At 43.1% G+C, this 18,170-nt stretch overlaps 1 protein-coding gene across 1 annotated transcript in view; it reads right to left on the reverse strand.

Annotated features, from left to right (window-relative positions):
- Nucleotides 1-18,170, reverse strand: part of slc7a14a (solute carrier family 7 member 14a) — a 42,788-nt gene that overhangs the window by 7,811 nt on the left and 16,807 nt on the right. The window contains exons 4-9 of the mRNA XM_061896286.1: nt 15,212-15,429; nt 11,270-11,416; nt 10,979-11,187; nt 10,757-10,904; nt 5,288-5,783; nt 2,855-3,091 (exon numbers count right to left, since the gene is read on the reverse strand). Of these exons, the coding sequence (XP_061752270.1) occupies nt 2,855-3,091; nt 5,288-5,783; nt 10,757-10,904; nt 10,979-11,187; nt 11,270-11,416; nt 15,212-15,429 (1,455 nt within the window). The remainder of the gene's footprint in view (nt 1-2,854; nt 3,092-5,287; nt 5,784-10,756; nt 10,905-10,978; nt 11,188-11,269; nt 11,417-15,211; nt 15,430-18,170) is intronic.

Below are 18,170 nucleotides of genomic sequence, written 5' to 3' on the forward strand. Positions count from 1 at the left end.
TTTATAGAAGTCTTCCTTATCTTTCCTCAGTTTTAAAAGTCTCTCTGTCTTCCTTTATTACCTCCTGCTTCCATTGAAAGTCCAGTTTAGAAAACGGTTTTATTTTAGATATGTAATCCTCCATGTTAAAAGTGCAAGCGAGAGGAAAAAATAAACTCTTGCTGCTTGTTGTCACTTCTTCTGCAGCCGAGTAGTCGCAAGAAGGATCACTAGCGCCCTCTACCACCAGGAGGCGGGAGTCATTTAATGACTCGTATTTGACACACGCAGCTACGGTATATTAATAAAACATAGCTGCTTACTGTTCTTTTTAGCATATTCAATAGCTTGGACCTTAAATCCTACTGAATAGCTCTTAATCTTCTTCCCTCCATTTTGAAAATGATGACAGGTGAAGTGTCGCCGGTGACGTGACGAGTTTGACCCGGTGGAAATTCTAAGCATATGCTAATTATTTTGCTTAACGAGTTTGACCTGGCGGAAATTCTAGACATGCGCTAATAAAAATAATATTCTGCGAAAGGAGTTTGACCCGGCAGTAATTCTAGTCAGGTGCATACTATATACCCGGGGGCAATTCAAGGAAATATGGTAGTAAATATTGACTTACTAGTAATATTGATATGGATATACTGATATTGACTTAGTAAATATTGACTTACTAAGACAAAATAATGACACACTTAGTATCTAGGACTGTTTTGTTTTTACCTTTCAGAAGAAATATGGATATATATATGGTGTATTGCCATTCAGCATACGGAGCAGAAAACTTAACCAAAAATTGTAGGCTTCTTCATGCGCCGAAGCAGGCCTACTTCACCCAGTCTGTAGTCTATCGTCCCCCCAGGCAGCGATGAGATGGAGACACAATGGATGGAAACACTGATATTACATAATATTCCTTATATTGCAATCATTCTGCAGAGGTATTATCAAATATTAACACTTTTTTGGTGTGTTTCTGTTTTTTTGGTGTATTTCTGCCCAGCCATTCATGCAAATCATATTGATGATGTAGACCAGGGGTCACCAACACCAGGTCGCCTGTTAGGACCAGATGAGTCGCCTGCTGGCCTGTTCTAAAAATAGCTCAAATAGCAGCACTTACCAGTGAGCTGCCTCTATTTTTTAAATTGTATTTATTTACTAGCAAGCTGGTCTCACTTTGCTCGACATTTTTAATTCTAAGAGAGAAAAAACTCAAATAGAATTTGAAAATCCAAGAAAATATTTAAAAGACTTGGTCTTCACTTGTTTAAATAAATTCTTATTACTTTTTTACTTTGCTTCTTATAACTTTCAGAAAGACAATTTTAGAGAAAAAATACAACTTTAAAAATGATTTTAGGATTTTTAAACACATATACCTTTTTACCTTTTAAATTCCTTCCTTTTCTTTCCTGACAATTTAAATCAATGTTCAAGTAAATTTATTTTTTTTATTGTAAAGTATAATAAATACATTTTAATTTAATTCTTCATTTTAGCTTCTATTTTTTCGATGAAGAATATTTGTGAAATATTTCTTCACACTCATGATTAAAATTCAAAAAAATTATTCTGGCAAATATAGAACATCTGTAGAATCAAATTTAAATCTTATTTCAAAGTATTTTGAATTTATTTTTAAAAATCTTGTTCTGGAAAATCTAGAAGAAATAATGATTTGTGTTTGTTAGAAATATAGCTTGGTCCAATTTGTTATATATTCTAACAAAGTGCAGATTAGATTTTAACATATTTAAAACATGTCATCAAAATTCTAAAATTGCTAATGATGTTCCATAAATCCATCCATCCATTTTCTACCGCTTGTCCCTTACGGGGTCGCGGGGGGCGCTGGCGCCTATCTCAGCTACAAAATTATTTTTTTAATTTTTTCAAAAAATTCGAACTAGCCAGTTTTTCTCTTCTTTTTTACGGTAGAATTTTGATTTTTAAAGAGTCGAAATTGAAGATAAACTATGTTACAAAATTACATTTTCTTTTTTTCCGTGTTTTCTCCTCTTTTAAACCGTTCAATTACGTGTTTTTTCATCATTTATTCTCTACAAAAAAACCTTCCGTAAAAGGAAAAAAAAAGTACGACAGTATGACGGACAGAAATACAATTTATTTAGGTGTGTATCAAACTGGTAGCCCTCCGCATTAATCAGTACCCAAGAATAGTTGGGTATGATCCTCCACACGACACCTCCGCTCCAAACAGGCTAACCTCCTCCAACCTCCAAGGACAAAGCTACAAATTATGGGAGACCAGGCTTTCGGCTGCGCTGCTCCCAGTCTGTGGAACGCTCTCCCTGACCGCCTGAGGGTACCACAGACTGTGGATGCTTTTAAAAAAGGCTTAAAAAACATTATTTAAAAAAATATATTTTTATAGATACAGTATATGCATACTAGTTGTAGCTATTAGGCTGTTGTAGTTTTTATATTGTATTTATTTTAGTACCTTTTTATTATTATTATTATTATTTAATACACTGTAGCACTTTTGAGGTTGTTTGCTCAATGTAAAGTGCTTTACTATTATTATTATTATAGATATCGTTATCTTTTGCTAACAGGAATTTCTATTTTATTTCCTTACAAGTCGCCTCTTTTCAAAGTTTGCAGCTTCAGCCAATTATATTTCTCAACATACTCTACATATTTTTTCAAATTTAAAGCAAAAAATGTCTAAATTAAGTTAAAATAATAAAATAAACTGCATTAGAAGTATCCACGAGAGGCGGTCACTGATTATCACGGCCATGCCCGGAACCAATTAACAGCCATAAAGTCATAATGATTGTCATGTGGAGCCCCCTAGTGGTGCCGCCGGGCATGAGGTGTGAGACGTGCTACTTACCCACCAGGCACCAGATGGAGAAGCGAATCCAGGTGATGGCAGAGAGTTTGAGCATGAGGTAGATGTTGACCAGCATGGCGGAGGCGGGCACGAAGGGCACACAGGGCGCCATGTAGGGCAGCCGCTTGGGGTTCTCGGGCTGCTGCAGGATGACCATGACCAGCAGGGCCAGGAAGACCAGGAAGACCACCAGCAGCACCAGCGCCCACCAGCGACCTTCACCAATGCTGCCCGCTCCTGGGAGGGCACACACGCCAGGAGGAGGTTAGTTTGGGGCACAAACACCACCGGGCACACTCTCTGACAGCTGCGGCTGTAGGCAACCTCCGGACCTCCATGAGCCGTCAACCCAGCCAGCTACTAGTCTGGAAGTCATGCACGTCTGCTCGATTTGTAACAGCTTCTACTTGCTATTACAACATTGGTTGTGTACTATTAATGCTGACTCAGCACTTTGCTTCTAACTGCTATTACAACATTGGTTGTGTACTATTAATGCTGACTCAGCACTTTGCTTCTAACTGCTATTACAACATTGGTTGTGTACTATTAATGCTGACTCAGCACTTTGCTTCTAACTGCTATTACAACATTGGTTGTGTACTATTAATGCTGACTCAGCACTTTGCTTCTAACTGCTATTACAACATTGGTTGTGTACTATTAATGCTGACTCAGCACTTTGCTTCTAACTGCTATTACAACATTGGTTGTGTACTATTAATGCTGACTCAGCACTTTGCTTCCAACTGCTATTACAACATTGGTTGTGTACTATTAATGCTGACTCAGCACTTTGCTTCTTGTTACTGAAACAACATTGGTTGTGTACTATAAATGCTGACTCAGCATTTGGTTTCTGATCACTATAACAACATTGGTTGTGTACTATTAATGCTGACTCAGCACTTTGCTTCTTCTTTCTATTACAACATTGGTTGTGTACTATAAATGCTGACTCAACACTTTGCTTCTAACTGCTATTACAACATTGGTTGTGTACTATTAATGCTGACTCAGCACTTTGCTTCCAACTGCTATTACAACATTGGTTGTGTACTATTAATGCTGACTCAGCACTTTGCTTCTTGTTACTGAAACAACATTGGTTGTGTACTATAAATGCTGACTCAGCATTTGGTTTCTGATCACTATAACAACATTGGTTGTGTACTATTAATGCTGACTCAGCACTTTGCTTCTTCTTTCTATTACAACATTGGTTGTGTACTATAAATGCTGACTCAACACTTTGCTTCTAACTGCTATTACAACATTGGTTGTGTACTATTAATGCTGACTCAGCACTTTGCTTCCAACTGCTATTACAACATTGGTTGTGTACTATTAATGCTGACTCAGCACTTTGCTTCTTGTTACTGAAACAACATTGGTTGTGTACTATAAATGCTGACTCAGCATTTGGTTTCTGATCACTATAACAACATTGGTTGTGTACTATTAATGCTGACTCAGCACTTTGCTTCTTCTTTCTATTACAACATTGGTTGTGTACTATAAATGCTGACTCAGCACTTTGTTTATTATCCCTATTACAACATTGGTTGTGTACTATTATTGCTGACTCAGGACTTTGTTTATTATCACTAGTGCAACATTGGTTGTGTACTGTTAATGCTGACTCAGCACTTTACTTCCAACTGCTATTACAACATTGGTTGTGTACTAATAATGCTGACTCAGCACTTTACTCCTTGTTACTGAAACAACATTGGTTGTGTACTATAAATGCTAACTAAGCATTTGGATTCTGATCACTATAACAACATTGTTGTGTACTATTAATGCTGACTCAGCACTTTGTTTCGTATCACTATTACCTAATTGGTTGTGTACTATTAATGCCGACTCAACGTGTCTGCGGGCGCGTCGGCAGGCGTGTCTGCGGGCGTGTCGGCGGGCGTGTCTGCGGGCGTGTCGGCAGGCGTGTCTGCGGGCGTGTCGGTGGGCGTGTCGGTGGGCGTGTCGGCGGGCGTGTCTGCGGGCGTGTCGGCAGGCGTGTCTGCGGGCGTGTTGGCGGGCGTGTCTGCGGGCGTGTCGGCGGGCGTGTCGGCGGGCGTGTCGGTGGGCGTGTCGGCGGGCGTGTCGGCAGGCGTGTTTGCGGGCGTGTCGGCAGGCGTGTTTGCGGGCGTGTCGGCAGGCGTGTTTGCGGGCGTGTCGGCGGGCGTGTCTGCGGGCGTGTTGGCGGGCGTGTCTGCGGGCGTGTCTGCGGGCGTGTCGGTGGGCATGTCGGCGGGCGTGTCTGCGGGCGTGTCGGCGGGCGTGTCGGCAGCCGTGTCGGCGGGCGTGTCTGCGGGCGTGTCGGTGGGCGTGTATGCGGGCGTGTCGGCGGGCGTGTCGGTGGGCGTGCATGCGGGCGTGTATGCGGGCGTGTCGGCGGGCGTGTCTGCGGGCGTGTCGGCGGGCGCTCACCAAAGATGAGGAAGGAGCAGAAAGCGAAGATGAGCAGGAAGAGCAGCAGCACGCAGACGGTGACGGTCTTGCCGGTGGCCGGCGTGGGACGGTCCATCTTCCCGGGGAGTCCCAGTCTGATCCTCAAGGTGTAGTAACGCGGCCCGATGACTTTCTTCAGGCGCCGCGTGATCCCGCCCTCTTCCTCCTCCGCCTCCAAGCCGCTCGCCATGTCCACCGTGCCGTAGTTGGGGTGGCAGCTGGCGTAGGCCTTCTTGTCCGGCCTGCCGATCAGCATCTCGTTGTCGTCCAGGGAGGGCAGGTTCTTGGCGCCGCACGTGTTGGTGGGCAGGCCGCCGTACTCCTCGCCCTCGTTGGTCGGCGAGCAGACGTCCTTCTCGCACTCCGCCAGCACGCCTTCTTTCTTCACCGCGTTCTGCTCCTCCGACAGGAAGTTGACGAAGCCGTGGATGTCGCCTTCAGGCTGGTAACGCAGCAGCAGCACGCACAAACTCACCTGCAGGACACGACAGGGAACGGGAGGTAAACAGAAAGGTGAGAGGAAGTCAATAGAAGATAAATAGAAAGGTAAAAGAAGGTAAATAAAAATGTAAAAGGAAGTAAATAGAGGATAAAATAAGTTAAATAGAAAGGTAAAAGGTGGGTCAATAGAAAGGTAAAAGAAGGTAAATAGAAAGGTTTGATTAGGGTAAATACAAAGGTAAAAGGAATGTAAAAGAAGGTAAATAGAAAGTTAAAAGGAAGCTAAAAGAAGGTAAACAAAAATGTAAGAGGAAGGCAAAAGAAGGTAAATAAATAAAGGTAAAAGGAAGGCAAAAGGAGGTCAACAGAAAGGTAGAAGAAGGTAAAAAGAAAGGAAAAAGAGATAAATAGAAAGTAAAAAGGAAGCTGAAAGAAGGTAAATGAAAATTTAAGAGGAAAGCAAAAGAAGGTAAATATAAAGGTAAAAGAAAGACGAATAGAAAGGTTAAATGAGGGTAAATACAAAGGTTAAAGGAAGGTAAATCAAAAGGTAAAGAAAGGTCAATTGAAAGGTAAAAGGAAGACAAATTGAAAGGTAAAAGGCAAGTAAAAGGAGGTAAATAGAAAGTTAAAAGGAAGCTGAAAGAAGGTAAATGAAAATGTAAGAGGAAGGTAAAAGAAGGTAAATAGAAAGGTAAAAGGAAAGAAAAAGGAGGTAAATAGAAGGCAAAAGGAGGTAAACAGAAAGGTAATTGGAATGTAAAATAAGGTAAATTGAAAGTAAAAAAAAATTAAAATAAAATGTTAAGTGAAATAAATAGAAGATAAAATAAGGTAAATAGAAAGTTAAAAGGAAGCTAAAAAAAAGGTAAGCACAAGGTAAATGGAAAGGTAAAAGTAAGGTCAATAGGAAGGTAGAAGGAAAATAGAAGGTAAAAGGAGGTCCACAGAAAGGGAAAATAAAGTAAATAGAAAAGTTAAATGAGGGTAAATAGACAGGTAAATGATTGCAAAAGAAGGTAAATAAAAATGTAAAAGGAAGTAAATAGAAGATAAAATAAGGTAAATAGAAAGTTAAAAGGAAGCAAAAGTAGATAAAAAAAGGTAAGAGGAATGTAAAAGAAGGTAAATAGGAAGGTAAAAGGAAGGTAAAAATAAAGGAAAAGTAAGGCAAATAGAAAGATAAAGAAAAGGTAAAAAATGTAAATAAAAAGGTAAAAGAAGGTAAATAGAAAGGTTAAAGGAAGGTAAAAGGAAAGGTAAAAGTAATGTAAAAGAAGATAAATAGAATGTAAAAAAGACAAATAAAAGGTAAAAGAAGGTACATATAAAGGTAAAAGGAATGTAAATAGAAAGGTAAGAGGAAGGTAAAAGAAGGTACACAGAAAAGTAAAAGGAAAATAAAAGAATGTATATAGAAAGGTAAAAAGGTAAATAGAAAGGTAAAAGGAAGGTAAATGAAGGTAAATAAAAATATAAAAGGAAGTTAAAATGAAGTGAATAAAAGGTCAAATAAATAAAATAGAAGGTAAATAGAAGGTAACACAAGGTAAATTGAAAGTAAATAAAGGGTAAAATAATGTAAATGGAAGGTTATATTGGGGGGAAAAGGTCAAATAAAGTAAATAAAAGTACAAATTAAGGTTATTTGATGGTAAAAACAGGGTAAAGGTAAGGAAATAACATGTAAACAGAAGTTAAAAGAAGTTAAATCAAGGGTAAAATTAAAGGTAAAAGAAGGTCAAAAGAAGGTAAATAGAAGGTAAATAGAAGGTAGCTGTGTGATAGACGAAGGTAAAAGAAGTTAAATAGAATGGAAATGAATTAAAAGAAGGTAAATAGGAGATCAAATAAGATAAATAGGCGGTAAATCGGGCAAATGCAAGGTAAACAGGAGGGAAAAGACGGTAAAGAGAATGTGCAAGTAAGGTCAATGGAAAGTAACTGCAAGGTAAAATAAGTTCAATTGAAGGCAAAAAGATAGGTAATAGAAAGTCAAAAGAAGGTCAGTGGAAGGTAACCCAAAGGTGATGTTCGTTATGAATGGAAGAAAATTAGCATAATTTCACCTTGCTTGTATGTTAGTAGATGTGCTTCTTTCATATAATAATAATAATAATATTAGTAATAATACTGCCATGAGGTGGCGACTTGTCCAGGGTCCACCCCGCCTTCCCCCCAAATGCAGTTGAGCTAGGCTCCAGGAAGAAGACACAGAAAAGGAAGAAGACGAAGAAGAAGACAAGGAAGACAAAAATGAAGAAAAACACAAAGAAGAAGACAAAGAAAAAGATGAAGAAAAACACAAAAAAGAAGACAAAGAAGAAGACAAAGACAAAGAAAAAGACAAAGGAAAAGATGATGAAAAAGATGAAGCAAAAGACAGAGAAGACAAAGACAAAGATGAAAAACACAAAGAAGAGAAAGCAGAAGACAAAGACAAAGATGAAGAAAAAAAACAAAGAAGGCAAGGATGAAGAAAAAGACAAAGAAGAAAAAGATGAAGAAAAAGACAAAGAAGATAGACACAAAGTTGAAGAAAAACACAAAAAAGAAGACAAAGAAGAAGATGAAGAAAAAGACAAAGACAAAGAAAAAGACAATGAAGACAAAGATGAAAAAAACATAAAGAAGACAAAGACAAAGATGAAAAACACAAAGAAGAAGAGAAAGAAGAAGACAAAGATGAAGAAAAAACACAAAGAAGACAAAGACGAAGAAAAAGACAAAGAAAAAGATGAAGAAAAAGACAAAGAAGATAAAGACAAAGTTGAAGAAAAACACAAAGAAGAAGACAAAGAAGAAGATGAAGAAAAAGATAAAGAAAAAGACAAAGAAGACAAAGACGAAGAAAAAGATAAAGAAGACAAAAACAAAGATGAAAAAACACAGAGAAGAAGAGAAAGAAGAAGACAAAGATGAAGAAAAAACACAAAGAATACAAGGACGAATAAAAAGACACAGAAGAAAAAGATGAAGAAAAAGACAAAGAAAATAAAGACAAAGTTGAAGAAAAACACAAAGAAGAAGACAAAGAAGAAGATAAAGAAAAAGATGAAGAAAAAGATGAAGAACAAGACAAAAAGACAGAGACGAAGAAAAAGACAAAGGAAAAGATGAAGAAAAAGATGAAGAAAAAGACAATGGAAAAGATGAAGAAAAAGATGAAGAAAAAGATGAAGAAAAATACAGAGAAGACAAAGACAAAGATGAAAAACACAAAGAAGAGAAAGCAGAAGACAAAGACAAAGATGAAGAAAAAACACAAAGAAGGCAAAGATGAAGAAAAAGACAAAGAAGAAAAATATGAAGGAAAAGACAAAGAAGATAGAGACAAAGTTGAAGAAAAACACAAAAAAGAAGACAAAGAAGAAGATGAAGAAAAAGACAAAGAAAAAGACAAAGAAGACAAAGACGAAAAAAACATAAAGAAGACAAAGACAAAGATGAAAAACACAAAGAAGAAGAGAAAGAAGAAGATGAAGAAAAAGATAAAGAAAAAGACAAAGAAGACAAAGACGAAGAAAAAGATAAAGAAGACAAAAACAAAGATGAAAAAACACAGAGAAGAAGAGAAAGAAGAAGACAAAGATGAAGAAAAAACACAAAGAATACAAGGACGAATAAAAAGACACAGAAGAAAAAGATGAAGAAAAAGACAAAGAAAATAAAGACAAAGTTGAAGAAAAACACAAAGAAGAAGACAAAGAAGAAGATAAAGAAAAAGATGAAGAAAAAGATGAAGAACAAGACAAAAAGACAGAGACGAAGAAAAAGACAAAGGAAAAGATGAAGAAAAAGATGAAGAAAAAGACAATGGAAAAGATGAAGAAAAAGATGAAGAAAAAGATGAAGAAAAATACAGAGAAGACAAAGACAAAGATGAAAAACACAAAGAAGAGAAAGCAGAAGACAAAGACAAAGATGAAGAAAAAACACAAAGAAGGCAAAGATGAAGAAAAAGACAAAGAAGAAAAATATGAAGGAAAAGACAAAGAAGATAGAGACAAAGTTGAAGAAAAACACAAAAAAGAAGACAAAGAAGAAGATGAAGAAAAAGACAAAGAAAAAGACAAAGAAGACAAAGACGAAAAAAACATAAAGAAGACAAAGACAAAGATGAAAAACACAAAGAAGAAGAGAAAGAAGAAGACAAAGATGAAGAAAAAACACAAAGAAGACAAAGACGAAGAAAAAGACAAAGAACAAAAAGATGAAGAAAAAGACAAAGAAGATAAAGATAAAGTTGAAGAAAAACACAAAGAAGAAGACAAAGAAGAAGATGAAGAAAAAGATAGAAAAAAAGACAAAGAAGACAAAGACGAAGAAAAAGATAAAGAAGACAAAAACAAAGATGAAAAAACACAAAGAAGAAGAGAAAGAAGAAGACAAAGATGAAGAAAAAACACAAAGAAGACAAAGACGAATAAAAAGACACAGAAGAAAAAGATGAAGAAAAAGACAAAGGAAATAAAGACAAAGTTGAAGAAAAACACAAAGAAGAAGACAAAGAAGAAGATGAAGAAAAAGACAAAGAAAAAGACAAAGAAGACAAAGACGAAGAAAAACATAAAGAAGACAAAGACAAAGATGAAAAACACAAAGAAGAAGAGAAAGAAGAAGACAAAGATGAAGAAAAAACACAAAGAAGACAAAGACGAAGAAAAAGACAAAGAAGAAAAAGATGAAGAAAAAGACAAAGAAGATAAAGACAAAATTGAAGAAAAACACAAAGAAGACAAAGAAGAAAAAAATGAAGAAAAAGACAAAGAAGATAAAGACAAAATAGAAGAAAAACACAAAGAAGACAAAGAAGAAGATGAAGAAAAATATGAAGAAAAAGACAAAAAGACAAAGACGAAGAAAAAGACAAAGACGCTGAAAAGCGACCCGACACCAGACGAAGCCTTATTGAAAGAATAAATCAAAGTCAATCTTTGGTGGTGAGTGGAACCCGGACAGAGGACGTCTGTCCCAAAGGAGACAAGTGTTGTGTTGAGGACTCACTAAAGTGTAGGCCAGCAGCGTGCCGATGGACATCATCTCTATCAGGTCCCTGAGACTGACCAGCAGGGACAAGAGGGCGGCCGAGAAGCCCGACACCACGCAGGCCACGGCGGGGGTCTCGGTGTAGGACGACACCTTGGCCAAGAACCTGCGGTGTGACGCGAGACAGGAGGTTAGGACACCGGGACGACCACGGCGGGCGGGGACACGGCGAACACTGACTTGAAGAGGAGGCCGTCCCCCGCCATGGCGTAGATGACCCTGGGCATGGGGAACAGAGACCCCAGCAGGGAGACGCTCAGGCCGGCGATGGAGCCCACCGCCACCACGTACTTGGACAACCAGCAGCCGTGCCTGGCGAACATCTCCATCAGGGGGGCGTCGCCGTCGATCTCGTTGTAGGGCACCATCAGCGTCAGGATGACGGACACCTGCGGGCAAGACGAGGACACGGTAACCATGGCGACGCTCACAACAGTCCTATTGTCGTCGGCTATTTCCACGGCAACCCACCGAGACGTAAGCGGTGAGACAAATGACGAGCGAGGCGGTGATGGCGTACGGGATGGACGTGTTGGGACTCTTGGCTTCCTCGCCCGTGGTGGCGATGATGTCGAAGCCGATGAAGGCGTAGAAACAGGTGGCGGCTCCTTGCATCACCTGTGTCGACACACATCTCATCACACACCTGTTCAGCTAAGTAGTGTCTGCTCAATACTTGCATCACCTGTGTCGACACACATCTCATCACACACCTGTTCAGCTAAGTAGTGTCTGCTCAATACTTGCATCACCTGTGTCGACACACATCTCATCACACACCTGTTCAGCTAAGTAGTGTCTGCTCAATACTTGCATCACCTGTGTCGACACACATCTCATCACACACCTGTTCAGCTAAGTAGTGTCTGCTCAATACTTGCATCACCTGTGTCGACACACATCTCATCACACACCTGTTCAGCTAAGTAGTGTCTGCTCAATACTTGCATCACCTGTGTCGACACACATCTCATCACACACCTGTTCAGCTAAATAGTCTCTGCTCAATACTTGCATCACCTGTGTCGACACACATCACATCACACACCTGTTCAGCTAAGTAGTGTCTGCTCAATACTTACATCACCTGTGTCGACACATATCACATCACACACCTGTTCAGCTAAGTAGTGTCTCCTCAATACTTGCATCACCTGTGTCGACACACATCTCATCACACACCTGTTCAGCTAAATAGTGTCTGATCAATACTTGCATCACCTGTGTCGACACACATCTCATCACACACCTGTTCAGCTAAGTAGTGTCTGCTCAATACTTGCATCACCTGTGTCGACACACATCTCATCACACACCTGTTCAGCTAAGTAGTGTCTGCTCAATACTTGCATCACCTGTGTCGACACACATCTTATCACACACCTGTTCAGCTAAGTAGTGTCTGCTCAATACTTACATCACCTGTGTCGACACACATCTCATCACACACCTGTTCAGCTAAGTAGTGTCTGCTAAATACTTGCATCACCTGTGTCGACACACATCTCATCACACACCTGTTCAGCTAAGTAGTGTCTGCTCAATACTTGCATCACCTGTGTCGACACACATCTCATCACACACCTGTTCAGCTAAGTAGTGTCTGCTCAATACTTGCATCACCTGTGTCGACACACATCTCATCACACACCTGTTCAGCTAAGTAGTCTCTGCTCAATACTTGCATCACCTGTGTCGACACACATCTCATCACACACCTGTTCAGCTAAATAGTGTCTGCTCAATACTTGCATCACCTGTGTCGACACACATCACACACCTGTTCAGCTAAATAGTGTCTGCTCAATACTTGCATCACCTGTGTCGACAAACATCTCATCACACACCTGTTCAGCTAAATAGTGTCTGCTCAATGCTTACATCACCTGTGTCGACACACATCACACACCTGTTCAGCTAAATAGTGTCTGCTCAATACTTGCATCACCTGTGTCGACACACATCTCATCACACACCTGTTCAGCTAAGTAGTGTCTGCTCAATACTTGCATCACCTGTGTCGACACACATCTCATCACACACCTGTTCAGCTGAGTAGTGTCTGCTCAATACTTGCATCACCTGTGTCGACACACATCTCATCCCACACCTGTTCAGCTAAGTAGTCTCTGCTCAATGCTTGCATCACCTGTGTCGACATACATCTCATCACACACCTGTTCAGCTAAGTAGTGTCTGCTCAATACTTGCATCACCTGTGTCGACACACATCTCATCACACACCTGTTCAGCTAAGTAGTGTCTGCTCAATACTTGCATCACCTGTGTCGACACACATCTCATCACACACCTGTTCAGCTAAGTAGTGTCTGCTCAATACTTGCATCACCTGTGTCGACACACATCTCATCACACACCTGTTCAGCTAAGTAGTGTCTGCTCAATACTTGCATCACCTGTGTCGACACACATCTCATCACACACCTGTTCAGCTGAGTAGTGTCTGCTCAATACTTGCATCACCTGTGTCGACACACATCTCATCCCACACCTGTTCAGCTAAGTAGTCTCTGCTCAATGCTTGCATCACCTGTGTCGACATACATCTCATCACACACCTGTTCAGCTAAGTAGTGTCTGCTCAATACTTGCATCACCTGTGTCGACACACATCTCATCACACACCTGTTCAGCTAAGTAGTGTCTGCTAAATACTTGCATCACCTGTGTCGACACACATCTCATCACACACCTGTTCAGCTAAGTAGTGTCTGCTCAATACTTGCATCACCTGTGTCGACACACATCTCATCACACACCTGTTCAGCTAAGTAGTGTCTGCTAAATACTTGCATCACCTGTGTCGACACACATCTCATCACACACCTGTTCAGCTAAGTAGTGTCTGCTAAATACTTGCATCACCTGTGTCGACACACATCTCATCACACACCTGTTCAGCTAAGTAGTGTCTGCTAAATACTTGCATCACCTGTGTCGACACACATCTCATCACACACCTGTTCAGCTAAGTAGTGTCTGCTCAATACTTGCATCACCTGTGTCGACACACATCTCATCACACACCTGTTCAGCTAAGTAGTGTCTGCTAAATACTTGCATCACCTGTGTCGACACACATCTCATCACACACCTGTTCAGCTAAGTAGTGTCTGCTAAATACTTGCATCACCTGTGTCGACACACATCTCATCACACACCTGTTCAGCTAAGTAGTCTCTGCTCAATACTTGCATCACCTGTGTCGACACACATCTCATCACACACCTGTTCAGCTAAGTAGTGTCTGCTAAATACTTGCATCACCTGTGTCGACACACATCTCATCACACACCTGTTCAGCTAAGTAGTGTCTGCTCAATACTTGCATCACCTGTGTCGACACACATCACATCACACACCTGTTCAGCTAAGTAGTGTCTGCTCAATACTTGCATCACCTGTGTCGACACACATCTCATCACACACCTGTTCAGCTGAGTAGTGTCTGCTCAATACTTGCATCACCTGTGTCGACACACATCTCATCCCACACCTGTTCAGCTAAGTAGTCTCTGCTCAATGCTTGCATCACCTGTGTCGACATACATCTCATCACACACCTGTTCAGCTAAGTAGTCTCTGCTCAATGCTTGCATCACCTGTGTCGACACACATCTCATCACACACCTGTTCAGCTAAGTAGTGTCTGCTAAATACTTGCATCACCTGTGTCGACACACATCTCATCACACACCTGTTCAGCTAAGTAGTGTCTGCTAAATACTTGCATCACCTGTGTCGACACACATCTCATCACACACCTGTTCAGCTAAATAGTGTCTGCTCAATACTTGCATCACCTGTGTCGACACACATCTCATCACACACCTGTTCAGCTAAGTAGTGTCTGCTCAATACTTGCATCACCTGTGTCGACACACATCACATCACACACCTGTTCAGCTAAGTAGTCTCTGCTCAATACTTGCATCACCTGTGTCGACATACATCTCATCACACACCTGTTCAGCTAAGTAGTGTCTGCTCAATACTTGCATCACCTGTGTCGACACACATCTCATCACACACCTGTTCAGCTAAGTAGTGTCTGCTCAATACTTGCATCACCTGTGTCGACACACATCTCATCACACACCTGTTCAGCTAAGTAGTGTCTGCTCAATACTTGCATCACCTGTGTCGACACACATCTCATCACACACCTGTTCAGCTAAGTAGTGTCTGCTCAATACTTGCATCACCTGTGTCGACACACATCTCATCACACACCTGTTCAGCTAAGTAGTCTCTGCTAAATACTTGCAAAATGAGTAAAAAAGTGGTCTAGTGTTGCGTCCCAACACCAACTAAATGACTACAGGTAAGGACTGAACATTGCAGAGATGTAGTCCAAGGTGCAGGAAGCAGCAGGTGTGTTTGTCTACGTACACCTGACCACCCGAAGGGCAGGAAGCTCTCCTGGTCCCAGTTGTCCCCGCTGACCAAGAAGAGTCCGGCCACCATCATGAAGATCCAGACCAGCAGGTTGATGACGTTCAGCACGTTGTTGAGACCCACAGAGTTCTTCACGCCCAGCGCCACCACCGACGTCACCAGCAGGGCGATCAGCAGCGCCAGCAGGTCGGGATAGGACTGCTCACCTTTACCTGCAAACATGGAACACCTCATCAGCCTGCAGCCTCCATCATAATCATAATCATACTCAGCATGCAATATTAATAATGCATCTCTTCACTCCATCCTTGTGAGAAATATCAACGAGGTGGCGGCTGACCCAGCCCGATTAGGAGCTGAGAGAAGACGTCACACATCATATTCCCATCATTTCCCGGAGGACGAGTGAGTCTACTTCATGTTTTATTATTCACTGCGGATGGAAGGATGTCTGCGGCCATGTGGTGCTGTGGTTGCCTAGCAACACACGGCTCACAGACACTTGCTGCAGACAGCCTGCATCACATTGTAAGTCTCTGGCACCAATAATTCAGGAGACTAATAATTCATGGAGGCTTCACGGTGGCAGAGGGGTTAGTGCGTCTGCCTCACAATACCAAGGTCCTGCAGTCCTGGGTTCAAATCCAGGCTCGGGATCTTTCTGTGTGGAGTTTGCATGTTCTCCCCGTGAATGCGTGACTCCGGCTTCCTCCCACCTCCAAAGACATGCACCTGGGGATAGGCCCCTCCCACCTCCAAGGGTATGCACCTGGAGATAGGGACCCTCCCACCTCCAAAGACATGCACCTGGGAATAGGCCCCTCCCACCTCCAAAGACATGCATCTAGGGATAGGCCCCTCCCACCTCCAAAGACAAGCACCTGGGGATAGTCCCCTCCCACTTCCAAAGACATGCACCTGGGGATAGGCCCCTCCCACCTCCAAAGACATGCAACTGTGGATAGGCCCCTCCCACCTCCAAAGACATGCACCTGGGGATAGGCCCCTCCCACTTCCAAAGACATGCACTTGGGGATAGGCCCCTCCCACCTCCAAAGACATGCACCTGGGAAAAGGCCCCTCCCACCTCCAAAGACATGCACCTGGGGATAGGCCCCTCCCACCTCCAAAGACATGCACCTGGGGATAGGCCCCTCCCACCTCCGAGGGTATGCACCTGGAGATAGGCCCCTCCCACACCTCCAAAGACATGCACCTGGGGATAGGCCCCTCCCACCTCCAAAGACATGCACCTGGGGATAGGACCCTCCCACTTCCAAAGACATGCACCTGGGGATAGGTCCCTCCCACCGGCAAAGACATGCCTCTAGGGATAGGCCCCTCCCACCTCCAAAGACATGCACCTGGGGATAGGCCCCTCCCACCTCCAAAGACATGCACCTGGGAATAGGCCCCTCCCACCTCCAAAGACATGCATCTAGGGATAGGCCCCTCCCACCTCCAAAGACAAGCACCTGGGGATAGTCCCCTCCCACTTCCAAAGACATGCACCTGGGGATAGGCCCCTCCCACCTCCAAAGACATGCAACTGTGGATAGGCCCCTCCCACCTCCAAAGACATGCACCTGGGGATAGGCCCCTCCCACTTCCAAAGACATGCACTTGGGGATAGGCCCCTCCCACCTCCAAAGACATGCACCTGGGAAAAGGCCCCTCCCACCTCCAAAGACATGCACCTGGGGATAGGCCCCTCCCACCTCCAAAGACATGCACCTGGGGATAGGCCCCTCCCACCTCCGAGGGTATGCACCTGGAGATAGGCCCCTCCCACACCTCCAAAGACATGCACCTGGGGATAGGCCCCTCCCACCTCCAAAGACATGCACCTGGGGATAGGACCCTCCCACTTCCAAAGACATGCACCTGGGGATAGGTCCCTCCCACCGGCAAAGACATGCCTCTAGGGATAGGCCCCTCCCACCTCCAAAGACATGCACCTGGGGATAGGCCCCTCCCACCTCCAAAGACATGCACCTGGGGATAGGCCCCTCCCACCTCCGAGGGTATGCACCTGGAGATAGGCCCCTCCCACCTCCAAAGACATGCACCTGGGGATAGGCCCCTCCATCCTTCAAAGACATGCACCTGGGGATAGGCCCCTCCCACCTCCAAAGACATGCACCTGGGGATAGGACCCTCCCACTTCCAAAGACATGCACCTGGGGATAGGCCCCTCCCACCGGCAAAGACATGCCTCTAGGGATAGGCCCCTCCCACCTCCAAAGACATGCACCTGGGGATGGCCCCTCCCACCTCCAAAGACATGCACCTGGGGATAGGCCCCTCCCACCTCCAAAGACATGCACCTGGGGATAGGCCCCTCCCACCTCCGAGGGTATGCACCTGGAGATAGGCCCCTCCCACCTCCAAAGACATGCACCTGGGGATAGGCCCCTCCATCCTTCAAAGACATGCACCTGGGGATAGGCCCCTCCCACCTCCAAAGACATGCACCTGGGGATAGGACCCTCCCACTTCCAAAGACATGCACCTGGGGATAGGCCCCTCCCACCGGCAAAGACATGCCTCTAGGGATAGGCCCCTCCCACCTCCAAAGACATGCACCTGGGGATAGGCCCCTCCCACTTCCAAAGACATGCATCTAGGGATAGGCCCCTCCCACCTCCAAAGACATGCACCTGGGGATAGGCCCCTCCATCCTTCAAAGACATGCACCTGGGGATAGGCCCCTCCCACTTCCAAAGACATGCACCTGGGGATAGGCCCCTCCCACCTCCAAAGACATGCAACTGTGGATAGGCCCCTCCCACCTCCAAAGACTGAGATAGGCGCCAACACCCCCCGCAACCCCAAAAGGGAATAAGCGGTAGGAAATGGATGGATGGATGGAATAATTCATAGGAGTAATAATCCCTGGCAGTAATAATACATAACAGTAATATTTTATAAGGATGTCCGCGGCCTTGTGGTG

The sequence above is a fragment of the Nerophis ophidion genome, linkage group LG03, assembly GCF_033978795.1.
Source record: "Nerophis ophidion isolate RoL-2023_Sa linkage group LG03, RoL_Noph_v1.0, whole genome shotgun sequence".
Classification (NCBI taxonomy): domain Eukaryota; kingdom Metazoa; phylum Chordata; class Actinopteri; order Syngnathiformes; family Syngnathidae; genus Nerophis; species Nerophis ophidion.